We start from the raw sequence: 13,843 nt of genomic DNA, 5'->3' as shown, positions 1-13,843 counted from the left end.
CTGGTTGCCAGGTTTTGTAGTTCACTCCTCAGGTTTATTTCAATGTCACCACCGTGGGCATTCTGCAAGTGTTCAGAACCAACGTCTGAAGTCTTCCTCTGAATGTTCATCAATCTACCTTCCCACAGCCTGGCCTCTATGTGCTATATGAATGCACCACGGCACAGTGTCTGAGCGTTTGTTGCAGTACTTACTCAGCCTACCTTGTAATACAATTATTTCTTTCTGGGCCTATCACATGCTCTTGAGGATTCCCTAAAGGGAAGGTATCATGTCTCTTCATCTTTCTATTCCACCCATAGCATACAGCGTACAGCAGTGTGCTTTGTATAGAGAAGACATTCATCACACAAATACAAAGCCTTTGAAAAGACAGTAAGACAGAGATGTTATATTTAGGAACAAAAAGCAAATTCTCAAAAAATTTCTTCCTCATCCACCCCTTCAAACCCACTCGATGTGGGGGGCACTGGGAAAACGAGAGATGCCCGCCTGGGAGAAAGAAGAGTTGCAATAGGTAAACCAGAACAAGAAAAGGCCTTGATTCTCTACCACTCAGTCTCTCCCTGATTCTCTACCACTCAGCTTCTCCCTGTTTTACCTCTTCAGGAGAAAAGAAGGGGATGGCAGGGAGGGCAGGGGATTAAAAACAAAACAAAACTGTTTAATCTTTAAAGGTAGAGAAAAGGAAAAGTTCAAAAAAAAAGAGAAACTCCACACTCGGAACTGCCCTGGGGATAAAGGAGGACGCAGCCAGCATGGACCAAGCAGCTCAGGGGACACCTCATGGTGTGGTAGAGCCACGCCGGACCTGCAGTGTCTGCATCCAGATGTGCACACACATGCTGATAACGTTTTTCCTGTCTAGACAAAAGTTACTAAAAATACTCTGCTCACATCACCACTGTTATCAGTCAGACATTCCAGAGGGAGACGCAGCACTTTTTGAGAGAAGGTATTTTAACAATCTCAGCATGGGTCAGCTGTCTTTGAAGATCCCCAAAAATTAAAAAAAAAAATCTCACCAACTAGCTCCTTGAACCAACCTGTCTGCGTTTTCAAATATCTAAAGTAAACTAAAACTCCACATCTCCTTTCCCAGTACCTATGCCTTCGGATTGCCAAATATCCTCCAAAAAAAAACAAACTCACTGCTGTTGAGTCGATTCAACATGCAGCAACCCCTCCTTGGGTTTTCAAGGCAGTATCTCTATGGATATAGATTGTTCAATCTTCCTTCAGAGGAGTAGCTGGTGGGTTTGAACTGCCAATCTTCCAGTTAGCAGTCAAATGCCTTAGGCACTACGCTATCAGAGGTCCTGCTAAATACCCTACTCATAAGATAACCCCAAGGGAAGAGATGCTGCTGCTTTGCCTGTGGTTAGAAGGTACTGCCATTCCCAAAATGTAAGTAAAGGACATGCTACTGGCAGCTAGCTTAGGATGGCAAAAAAAAAAAAAAAAAAGCAAAAGACAGGGCTTCATTCCCAGGGAAAGCTGGCCTTGTGTGCTAGATTGTTCAGGGGATACATGGTACTACATCAATGGAGGAAATTCCTCTGGACTGGCTTATGAACACAGGGGTATAACTCTATCTATATGGCTTCTTTGTAAATCTATCTGCTTTGCATTTTAGAAGTATAATGAATATCTGAAAAGGTCTGAACCCTCAAAAACCAAGCAGAATTGCAGGAACATAATATTCCAGACATCTGACCACCCTAAATTCTACATAGTAAAGAGTACTACTGGTAGTCCCCGGCTTAGAATGCTTTTGAGACATGACAAACCTCACTTATGACTGTCTTTTTTTTTTTTTTTTTTAACGTATCTTATTGTTAGTAATATGAATTATATACAATGTTAAAATAGATCTGTAAGTCTACATGTAATGTTTCCAATCCTCAAAAACAAATAAATATCAGAGTTATAAAGATACCGATAATAAAAGGTGGTAATAATGAAAACTAAAAAAAAGTATTTGACTGACATCAGAAGTGACTTATGACTGAGTTGTTGGCAAGGAATCCTGTTATAAGCTGGGGACTCCCTGTACTCCATTTCTTCCCCTGCTTGGGTAATTCTCCTAGTTGCCTGTGGAAAATAACTCCTGCACGTCGGGGTCACTCAACCTTTGAAGGGATCTCTACTTTACTTTGAGAGAGATAATGACCAATACTCACCTGCAGCACCTGGGGATAATCAAAGACTTGGTGCTTGTGGCAGCGTTTTCGAATTGAAAGGACGCCCTCTGAGAGGTTGGTGCATTTGTCTAGAACTAACATTGAGTCTCCGTGTTTGGCCTGGAGAGCTTCCAGGTCCTCTCTGTACTCGGGATGGAGAGCCATCTGAGATGACAGGAGGAAGAATCGCCGTGGACTGAAAAGAGATAAAAAGTGACTGGACAATTGCAGCTGGCACGTTAGTCAACTTCAGACAAATTGATATTAAACTCGGAGCAGTAAGTGTTTTCTCACCAGTTTCACATCTTTTCCTTTTGTGGGAAATTTAACTCTGTAGCATTACTGAATATTTAAAATTATGCATACTGTAAGAAATTAAGGAATGATTCATTCATACCCTAAAATATTATACAATCATTAAAAGATTTTGAGAAAAATTTTAATGCTGTGAAAAAACACCTAAAATATGACAAGTTTATAGAGCATGCTATAAACATACAAACACATATTTGATTATTTGAAACCAAAACCAAACCAAACCCACTGCCATTGGGTCAATTCCAACTCATAGCAACCCTATAGGACAGCACAGAAATGTCCCATACGGTTTCCAAGGCTGTAAATCTTTATGGAAGCAACTGCCTCATCTTTTTCCCATAGATTGGCTGGTGGGTTTGAACCATTGCCCTTTTGTTAGCAGCTGAATGCTTTAATCACTGAACCACCAGTTGTTGTTATTTGCCATAGAGTCGGCCCCGACTCCTAGCGACCCCTCCTGCTCCTGATTATTTGAAAGAAACATCAAAATATTATCATTAGTTATATCTTGTTATTTTCTTTTATTTTTCCTATTTTCCAAAATTTCTATGAAGGTATGTTATTTTTACACTCTGAAAAATGTTATGTCTTAATATAAACAGAGACTCTTTGGAGAAATTCCAGTCCTCCTATGGAAGACTAGAAATTGAGTGGAAACAATACCAGCATTGTGAACTTCAGTAAAGAAAGGTATAATGCCAAGGTATATCAGGATTATTTGATCTGAAAAGGTCTTGAAAGCAGGGCTTCTAACCAGTTCTTCCTGGGTCAGTCATGGCTGATGAAGTGAAACTGGAACAGACTTGAATTTTTGTGAAAAATTACAGGCTAACATCCTGTTAGAAACTTAATCTGCCTATTAGAAAATAAGGGCAAAGTGCATGTTGCTTAGCAAATCTCTTAAACAGCATGGCTGGAAACAACGGTGCCCCGCTCAAAGATGGCAGCAACTGTGCCACTCTGAATGTGTGTCACTCTACAGTCCTGGCAATAATCCAGTCTTCTATATCAGGCTCCTGAAAGGGCTTACTATGCCTTTTCCAAGTCTCTCATTCCACAGCTTCAATCCATAATTTTTCCCATTCTGGTTACCACTCAGTACATCCACATTTTACAAATTCAGGTCTATTGTCGTTTTGCTACGATGGCCACAAATGAACCAGTTTGGAGCCCTGCCTGAGAGCCAGCTAAATTCTTCAATAGGGAAATGAGGAAACTCAATGGGTAGCCCTGGATGTAAAACCAGAACAGGTAGAAAACTGTTTCTGACCATTAAATGGTGTCCCTATGCCATCAAGAAGCTCCAGAGAGAGAGATCAACCAACCTCAAGGCCACATGGACATTACAAAGACTTAACTGACAGTTGAGAACAAGTGCAGAAAACTATCTTCACCAAAGAATGGAACCCGTTTGAACACGGGTGTGGTGGTTATGTTTTTGTGTCAACTTGGCTAGGCCTGGTTGAGTGGTTGGGCAGCTGGATGTAGTATTCCCCATGATTAATCAACTCCATGGTGTAATCTACTGTGAGTAGCTGAGTAGTTGTCTTTGGATACGTGCTCTGCTTCCCGTATATAAGCAGCAGCTTTGGAAATGGTCTCTAGCTTATGGTACACTTGGACCCTGCATGTAGCCATGTCTTTGTTCAGCAGCCTGCCATGCTCTGTTGACTTTGGGACTTACAATGGACTTGAATTAATGACCTGCCACGTGATTTGGTTAACACCAGGACTGTGCCTTTTTACTTGTCAACCTTGGGGCTTCCCAGCCTCAGTAGCTAACAGCTGTCTGAGTGAAGATACACCTCTAGCATCAGTGGGCTGGGAGCTAGAGGCAGAGCTAAAGCCCAAGGCTGAGGGGCTTTCACTCAGCCCCTAAAGCTTGGCACTTTGAACTTGGTCTTAAAGCCTCCAAATTGTAAGAATAAACTCCTGTTTGTTTAAGCCATCGCATTCATGGTATATACTCTTGTCAGAGCAGCAGTAGGTAACCAGACAGCTGGACAACAAAGATGCTTAAAAGAAAATGAAGTGAAGGGATCCAGTGCATTTAAAGCTCCAAACAAAAATGTGAACACTAAGTTAGTGAAGACATCCTGAGTTGACGGAAAGACTTCTGGGAGACAAGATGGTAAATAATTCCCTCCTGCTAGGCAAGATCTCTCTGGTAGCATAGTGGCTAAGACACTTGCCTGCTAACCAGACGGCTGGCGGTTCAAACCCACCAGCCACTCCTCGGAAGGAAGGTTGGGCAATCCTACTTCCGTAGTGATACTGCCTCGGAAAACCAAGGAGGGGTCGCTATGAGTCGGGTTTGACTCGACGGCACACAACAACAACAACAACAGGCAAGATCCCAAGAATGTTACGGAGCATAAAGGCTACAGAGACAGAAGCACCACTAGGGATCATGGTCAAAGAGGAGAACAATATAAAGCCAATTCCAGGAAGTAAGGAACTCAACAGATTTAGAAGCAGTACTCACCTAAGTCTACCACAAACTGGCACAAATCAGAAAGGACTGGGATTATGATGCTCAAAGACAATGCCACTAGACAAGCTAAACAAGGCTTTACTTAAGAAAGGACCAGAAATCTATCAGCTGTAAACCCATCTCTTTTTTTTTGACATTGAGGTGTGGGGGAAGGGAAAAGAAGGGAAATTGTTTTATTCTTCCTTAGTTTCCTAAACAGGAGCCCAGTGGTGCAGTTGTTAAAGCACTTGGCTGCTGAACAAAAAGTCGATTGTTCAAATCCACCAGCTTCTCCATGGAAGAAATATGTGCCAACTGCTTCCATAAGGATTTATAACCTTGGAAACCCTGTGAGGCAGTTCAACTCTGTCCTACTGGGTCACTATTAGTTGGAGTCAACTTGACAGCAGTGGGTTTGTTCTTTGGTTTTTCTGTTTCTTAGACTGGTCTGGAGGTTCTAGCTAAGCAGCACCTTACTCATGCACAGATACCCAAAGAATAACCATCCTCTAACTGAAAAGACCAACTGCTTTTAGCAAGCATCTGGTCCAAAGCATGGAAAGTAGTAAGTCAAGAAGATAAGCACCCCCTAGCTTGCCAAATCCAAAAACCAAACCCACTGCCATCCAGTTGATTTAGACTCACAGCAACCGAACTCAACCGTTGATAACTGGAACTCAACTCTTAGGGTTTCCAAGGCTGCAAACCTTTATGAAATCAGACTGCTTACCTTCCTCCTACAGAGCAGCTGGTGGATTCAAAATGCTGACCTTCTGGTTAGCAGCCTAAGGGTTTAACCACTGTGCCATCAGAGCTCCTTCCTAGTCTGCCAGACCAGCTAAATCCACTCTAAAGAATAGTTAATGTGCACCACAACCAAAGTGGTCTTAAATCTCAAGAACCATTTCTTTTGACAATTTCTTTATTTAACTGAACTAAGAGTAAAAGAGTACCAAAACTCACGCAATGTCTAAGGCTGGGTTCCCTAGACAAGCAAGACCAGTGAAGCTTATATATACATATGGGAGCTCTGGTGGCATAGTGCCTAAGGCATTTGACTGCTAACCAGAGGCTGGTGGTTCAAACACACTAGCCACTCCTCAGAAGGAAGGTTGGACAATCTATTTTCATAGAGATACTGCCTCAGAAACCCAAGGAGGGGTCACCATGAGTTGGAATCAACTCAATGGCTGTGAGTTATATTTATATAGAGAGAGAGACAGAGAGAAGGAGAGAGAGGGAGAGAGGGAGAGAGAGAGAGAGAGAGAGAGAGAGAGAGAGATGGAGAGGGAGAGAGAGAGAGAGAGAGAGAGAGAGAGAGAGAGAGAGAGAGAGAGAGATGGAGAGGGAGAGAGAATTTTATCTTAGGGAAAAGGCTCACACAGTTGTATTGGCTGGCAAGGCCCAAGTCTGTGAGTCAGCCATGAAGTCAGAGGCTTCTACTGACTCACACAGCTGCAGGGCCTGACAATCGGCAGGCAATATAGCAGGTTGCTGGCTTCAGAGGCTGATGAACCCAAAATCAGCAGGTAAAATGGCAAATTGTTGGCTCACAGGCTGCAAAGGCAACAATCCTAAAATCTGCAGGCAATATGGCAGGCCACTGGTTCAAGTCCAGGAACCAGAGATGATGAGGAACCAGATGCAGGATCCAGACCCAGCAGAATATGTAGCAGAAGCGGACCCCACCCAGGAGGAAGCTCCCTTCCAACTGACTGGCTGCGCACAGATCTCTTATCAAGGGGGACGACTACATCACAACTGCTAAACTACTGAGAACCATGACCCAGCCAAGCTGACACACAACCTTAAGTATCACACACGAATAACATGCACTGTACGTATTTTGCATAATGCACAACTCCCAAATGTTACTTTCATAAGTGCACTATACCAAAATTTTTACATGTTGCTGATTTCAACTTCTTTTTTCTGCACAACAGATTTAATGTTAAGTCTTCATCTTCATGTCTATTGATGTGGAGGTCTGGTTCCCAGCAGCAGACCCTCAACAGCCTACCCTCAAGTTTCTAAAGCAGTTCCTCTCCCAGCAGGATTCCTTCCCTTCTCTGCAAACCACTTTCTCTAATGCAGGAAGAAATCACTTTTTCCACCGCAGAAACAGCCCTCACCAGGGTGGCAAGCCCCAGCCCATGAGGGCCGGGGGTCTGAACACTTTAGGCTGGAGAGGCCCCTCAGACAGCTGGGGCCAGTGTGCTGCAGTTGCATTTTGTCCCACCATCTGGCTGGTCAGCCACCACATTCAAGCCATTTGAACCTCTCACCCACATGGACACTGCAGGGCAGATGTGAGAATCAAGGGTGCAGAGGGGTTCTAGATCCCTTGGTCAGATGAGGCTGGTCCAATTGGCTGTCTGGAGGCCCCATGGGGCCAGGGCAGTGTGTGTCTACACTGTCCTGCTACCTGGTTTCTCACAGAGCTGGCACCATGGAACCTGGGTGCATGTAGGCAATGACGCCTGCCTACCGCAGCACCATTCCATGCTCACACTGGGGCAGTCCTGTGTGCAGCCCTCCGCCTGACCCTCCACCTGTCTCCAGTATGAAGTATCTGAGCACAGATCAGCTACAAGGAACTCCACTTCTTTCAGACCCACCACAAACTGCCCTAAAGCAAGCGTACAGTTTTAATTATTTTCCAATTACTAGAGTTCTACCAAACTCAATCCATGACTTCTTGAACATGGCTTATACCTGTATTATACAAATATGATCAAAATTAACATTTTTGTTACATTCTATTCTATTCAATAGAATGAAGGTGAATGAGACCAAAAATCACTTCTGGAAATGTGACAAAACATGTGTAGTATATGCATGGGCGTACCCTGGAAGAACTTTTTAACATAATTTTACATAATTTGTTCATTTCTGCCAGTTACAGGTGTGTGCACTTTATTTACATAGGTGCACTAGTTGTGAAAAAATACAGTCTTTCCCACACCATAGTCAGGACAGGGACAAGCAGATCCCTTAGAACTTCACAGTGCAGAAGGACAGCCATTAGCCACAGGTGGCTATTTAAATTTTAATCAATTAAAATTAAATAAAAGTAGAAATTCTGTTTTTTAGTCACACTAACTCAAGAAGCATGCAGGCTACTGGCTAACTGAGCACAGAAACAGGGCATGTCCTCACTACGCAAAGTTCCACTTGAACAGACCCAGAGCCCAGGGAAAAGGTAGGGGGAGAGCAGACAGACATGGAATAGCAGCCCATCAGGGAGACACTTTGGACTAGCTGATTCCTTCACCCTGAGTGACTTCTTCCCAAATACCACTTTACTGAACTATATGCTGAATATTTATAGCCAAAAACTATTGCTTCTAGCCACTGAAACAGACTCTTGTATTCTACTTCCAGACCCAAACCTCAATAAATTTTCTTCCATAAAAGCACTCATTTCCTAACGTCCAGAGGGGTGACTCAGTGATGAACACATTGTCACATACAGGAAGGGTCCTCAGCTCCACTCAGAGTGAAGACTAACTTTGGAGTATTCTGTAATCAAAATCAGTCTGTTGTACACATGACAAAGATATATAGTCAAGCCCACAAGACACTCAGGAAAACCACTTTAACAAACGAAAACTATTCCAAATAAAAGGAACTGTCCCTGAGGTGCTGAGTTTTTCACTCCAGTCAGAAAATTTTTCATGAAGGTACTATAGTAAAAAGGCATGCACCATGTTAGGGCTAAAAGGCCTCCACATATCTTTCCAATGCCTAAGACCTTGGTTCTGTGAACCAAGTATAGATTGATGTCATGGAGCACTGACACTTGCTAAGCACTGGCACTGGAGCCTTTTCAGATGTATAAAGTAGAGCTTCTAGTATAAGGCTGTTCAATATTATCCACAATAAGAACAGACATGTTGGTGGCCAAGAGGGGTGAAAAGGGTGTCCATGCAGGAGGGCAATGAGTGCTGGGGCCCAAGAGGGAAGCAACAGCTTCCAGGTGGCAAGAGTGTGTGTGCATGTGTGGGGCATGTAGCCCAGCAAAGAGAGTCAAGGTCCAGTGGGATCAAGAGGGCTTCGCTTGATGGCAGAGGACAGGTGTAGAGGCTGACTAGGCTGAAGGTATGAGGAGGACTTCTGCACAAGTGGAAGGGGAGAGAAGCAGGGTGGGGGGCAGCAATGGCCACTCATTATGGGACGTCAGAGGCCAAGGCAGGTTAGAAAGGCATCCAGGCATCCCAGAACAGAGTGTTAGAGCCTAGCAGGCTGAAAGGGTGTCTAAGTTATTGTGGGAAGGATGACCACCTGAGTGTGGGGTGCTAGAACCCAAGAAGAATGAGGAAGTTATCTGCACTGGGGGTCAGGGGAAGGCCCAAAATGGTGGTGATGGAATGTTAGTGGGTGTGGAGGGCATCTGGGCAGTGACGGGGGGGGGGGGTGACAGCAGAAATTTGGTTACATACAAGAAAATCCCACTGCCACTGAGCTGATTCCGACTCATAGGAACGCTGTGGGACAGAGTAGAACTGCCCCATAGGGTTTTCAAGGCTGTAAATCTTTAGGGAAGCCTACTGCCACATATTTCTCCCATGTAGCAGTTGGTGAGTTCAAACTGGTAACCTTTCAATTAGCAGCTGAGCACTCAACCACTGTGCCACCAGGGTTCCTTTTATATACAAAAGGACTGATCAAATAAATAAAGATACTGAGGATAATGGGAACCAGATTTCTGTCAGAGAAGGGAGTTACAAACATGGAAAGAGAAAATTAGAACACTTCTGTGCAGTGGGATGAAATTGGCAATATCACTATGAATCCATAGTTTTCAATACACATTCTCCCCAACCCCAACCCATTACTATCGAGTCACTTGTGACTCATATCAATCCTCTAGAACAGAGCAGAACTGCCCCATAGGGTTTCCAAAGCTATGATCTTTATGAAAGCAGACTGCCACATGTTTCTAGAGCACGTGCAGCAGCAGATGGGTTTGAATGGCCAAATTTTCAGTTAGCAGCCAAAAGCTTTACCATTGCACCACCAGGGCTTCTTCAAAATACCCAAACAAAAACCAAACCAAACCCACTGCCATCAAGTCAATTTCTACCCACAGTGACTCCCACTGGGTTTCCAAGGTGGTAAATCTTTATGGAAGTAGATTCCTGCAGTGTAGGAGCTCTGGTGGTATAGTGCCTAAGGTACTTGACTGCTAACCAGAAGGCTGGAAGTTCAAACCCACGAGCCACTCCTCAGAAGAAAGGTTAGGCCATCTACTTCTGTAGTGATACTGCCTCGGAAAACCAAGGAGGGGTCGCTATGACTCAGATGCAACTCGACGGCTGTGAGTTTGGTTTGGTTGGTGAATAAATTACATGGTATGGCTTTTCTAGCCATAGTCTTTGTAACTCCCACTGGATTATTGGGTGGGACCATGCAATTTAAACTCCTGATTGTTAAAGTTATCCACCTGGGGTATTTCTGTTGGCACAGCACAAAGTAATCTTGTGGGAAGTTCGCTCTCTCTCAGGTGTGTAGAATTCTAATGTTGGGACTAGTTAGCTTTACCAGGCTTAAAATGAGCCCTCCTAGAGGCAGAAAAGAATGTCTCACTGCCAGCTGAGAGACATGCGCTGACGAGAGCACCCAGCTGAGAGACAGCGGCAGTAGAACCAAGAGGCATGGGACAGAGCAGCAGGCTTACCTCGTCCACAGAAGCAGAGGCCAGGCTGAGAGGCACAGCAGAGGGGAGACTGTCCTGATTGAGGAACTATATTCTAAGTGCACTCCTGAGCCTGAATCGTAGCCTGCTGCTTCCCTAATAAACCCCAGAATCTGTGAGTTACCTGTGGCCACTGCAGCAAATTATTGAACTCAGCAGAGAGGTGGTGGATGCCCCGGGAGGGATGGTTGGTGTCAAGGCTGGTAAGAGGGCTGAAGGATGGCAGCATGTCTGGTCTTATAAGACTAGGCTTTGGGCTACTGATGGTGATTCTGTCTTCCTCTTGTGAAGTTACAGGAGGTCAGAAGATGCCACCTCCCTGCCTCTTTAGCAATTATCTCACCTTCCTTCTGTGGAGTGGCTGGTGAGTTTGAACCGCCAAACTTCTGGTTAGCAGTCAAATACCTTAGGCACTGCACCACCAGAGCTCCTTTCAATATACACAGACATATATCAAGAGAGATACCTATATAGATACAGAAATAAATGCAAATGTTAATATGTGTATGCTTGAAGAATCTCAAGAACAGACAGACTCTGGAGTAGATTTCACTGTCACTGTGCAAAGCCCATGAGAGCTCTGGGAGCTACGGCACTTGACTGCTAATCAGAAGGCTGGCGGTTCAAACCCACCAGCTGCTCCTCGGAAGGAAGGTTGGGCAATCTACTTCCATAGTGATACTGCCTCGGAAACCCAAGGAGGGGTCGCTATGAGTCGGGTCCGACTCAACAGCACATAACAACAACAGCAGCAACAACAACATGAAAAGCCCTATCTCAGACATTCCGTTACCACAGTCACTGGATCCCCACTTCACCACTTGGCTGTTTTCAACATAAATGTGCACATGTGAACACATCTGGAAACATGCCCCCTGCTTACACTCTGGTTCTTCCTGACCCTGGTGGACAGCAGGAGGAGTATGCCTATTTTATTTTTAAGTAAATAAAATTTTAAGGTAGATTTGTTTTTCTTTTAAAGACTAAAATTACTAGCTATGACTTTTATGTTCCCTCTCAGCAGTGCCGATATCTAAGTTTAAGTGAGATCATGCTGAGAACTTGAAGTGTCCCTCAATAGTAACAGTTGGAAACTCCCAATTTAGTTCCTTTTAGAGGGAAAATGGCAGGAATTCCAGATGAGGCCAGCACAGCTGTCAGAAGAGGCTATCAATAGCAACAATCTTCAGCTTCCAGTGAAACAAAATCAAGAGAGATTTAAAATAAAAATAAAAACAGTACTCTCACAACTCTAGATAGCCCTCAAGAGATGTGGGAATTCCCTTAGAAAGTGACTCTCACAAAGAACAGCATATTTAACCGCTGCCGCGAGGCCACAACCCTACCTTTCCCCAAGCCCTGGAAGGGCGGGTGAGTCGGCTTTGATTTTTCTTTTTGCTTTTACTTTTTTTGGGGGAGGATGCTGCTGTTTGTTAAAGAAACACCAAACTGCAGGGCCAGACCACAAACGTGGGGAAATGGAGAACACCACGTCTAAGCTGAGATGTAGAAATCTGTCCACTGGCCAGCAGAGGGAGGAGCATGCCCACTGCAGCCTTTAATTTCCTTCTGTAATCCTGAAGATATACTGGCTATTCTATCTAGCTATGAAACCATGGAATTTCAGAAACTTAGACCTTAAAGGACCTAGTTAAGATCTCGGTTTTAGTCTATTTATATATAAATTTGGAAGAAGTACAGCCAGAACGCTCCTTAGAGGCGAGGATGCTGAGACTACATTTCACACTCTTTGAGCATGTCATCAGGAGGGACCAGTCCCTGGCAGGAGCTCCAACAATGGGCTCAAGCACAGTGACGACTGTGAGGATGGTGCGGGACTGGGCAGCGTTTCCTTCAGTTCTATGTTAGGTCACTGTAAGTCAGAACTAACTCAACAGCACCTAATGACACAGCATATCTAAAAATGAGAGAGGTTAAATACTACCAATATAACACTGTAAATCTTTGAAACGAATTATCTGAAAAAATACATATATAGTTTTTTTGTTTTTTTTTTCCCTCCCCACTGGTGGCGTGGTGCCTAAGGCACGTGGCTGCTAACCAGAAGGCTGGCAGTTCAAACCCACCAGCTGCTCCTCGAAAGGAAGGTTGGGCAATCTACTTCCGTAGTGATACTGCCTCGGAAACCCAAGGAGGGGTCGCTGTGAGTCGGGGCCGACTCAGGGCAATAGGTTTGGTTTTCTGGGATTTTTCCACTGTTGAGAGCAGTTTGTTCTCCTTGGTTTTGCTTCTCTCTTTTTCCAGTATCTTTTCTTCCTTGGATTAAATTTAAGAAGGAATTAAGAGTCCTAAACCAAGATAAGGATTCCCTTGGTGGCACAAATGGTTAAGTACTGGAGTACTAACCAAGAGGCTGGCAGTTCAGATCCACCCAAAGACACCTCAGAAGTCCTGGTGGTCACTTCTGAAAGGTCACAGCCATGAAAGCCCTATGGAGCAGAGCTCCACTCTGTGCACTTAGGGTTGCCATGAGTTGGATTAGACTTGATAGCAACTAATAACAACAACAAAACCAATATATGAGAGCTAGATTATAGATATTGAAGAGAAAGTTCAGTTCAAGTGGTCTTAAGATAGGTGCTCTCAGAAAGATAGAGGCCAGAGGCAGCTGAGCTGAGCTGACCAAGCCAATCTTCATGTGCTCACATGTCCTCACCCAGGGTTTCTCAACTGGAGCACTACTGACATTTTGGATCCAATAATTCTTTGCTGTGGAGCTGCTCTGTATATTGCAGAAGCTTTAGTACCATCTCTAGCTCTACCCACTAGATGCCAGAGGGTTCCCGCCATTCCCAGAACTGACAGAGTAGCTCCCTATGCCCTATTTGTACAGACAGTATGTTTTTATGCTGAATGCCTGCTTTCCTTCTGGGAGTCTGGAATTTTGGTACACGCCAGGCAGACGCTGCCTACGTGACTAAACAACAAAAAGAAACTCATGGCCATAGGAGTAGATTCCAATGCACAGTGACCCTCTAGGACAGAGGAGAACTGCTCTACGGGATTTCTAAACTATAATCTTTAAGGAAGCAAACTGTCATATATTTCTTCCATGGAGCAGCTGGTGGATTTGAACCTCCAACCTGTTGGTTGGCAGCTGAATGCTTCACCACTGCACAACAAGGGCTCCTCTCCCCACCTATTACAGTT

The 13,843-nt window shown here is 44.3% G+C and overlaps 1 protein-coding gene across 1 annotated transcript in view; it reads right to left on the bottom strand.

Moving 5' to 3' along the window:
- EXT2 (exostosin glycosyltransferase 2) overlaps nt 1-13,843 on the bottom strand; it is a 188,690-nt gene that overhangs the window by 163,901 nt on the left and 10,946 nt on the right. Inside the window, exon 4 of the mRNA XM_007946519.2 lies at nt 2,184-2,379. Within this exon, the coding sequence (XP_007944710.1) occupies nt 2,184-2,379 (196 nt within the window). The remainder of the gene's footprint in view (nt 1-2,183; nt 2,380-13,843) is intronic.

Source organism: Orycteropus afer, unplaced genomic scaffold (genome assembly GCF_000298275.1).
Source record: "Orycteropus afer afer isolate SDZICR_OR568_19922 unplaced genomic scaffold, OryAfe1.0 scaffold00165, whole genome shotgun sequence".
NCBI classification, from domain to species: Eukaryota; Metazoa; Chordata; class Mammalia; order Tubulidentata; family Orycteropodidae; genus Orycteropus; species Orycteropus afer.
The sequence above is the reverse complement of the archived record's forward strand: the minus strand, read 5'-3'. Positions and strand labels throughout refer to the sequence as shown.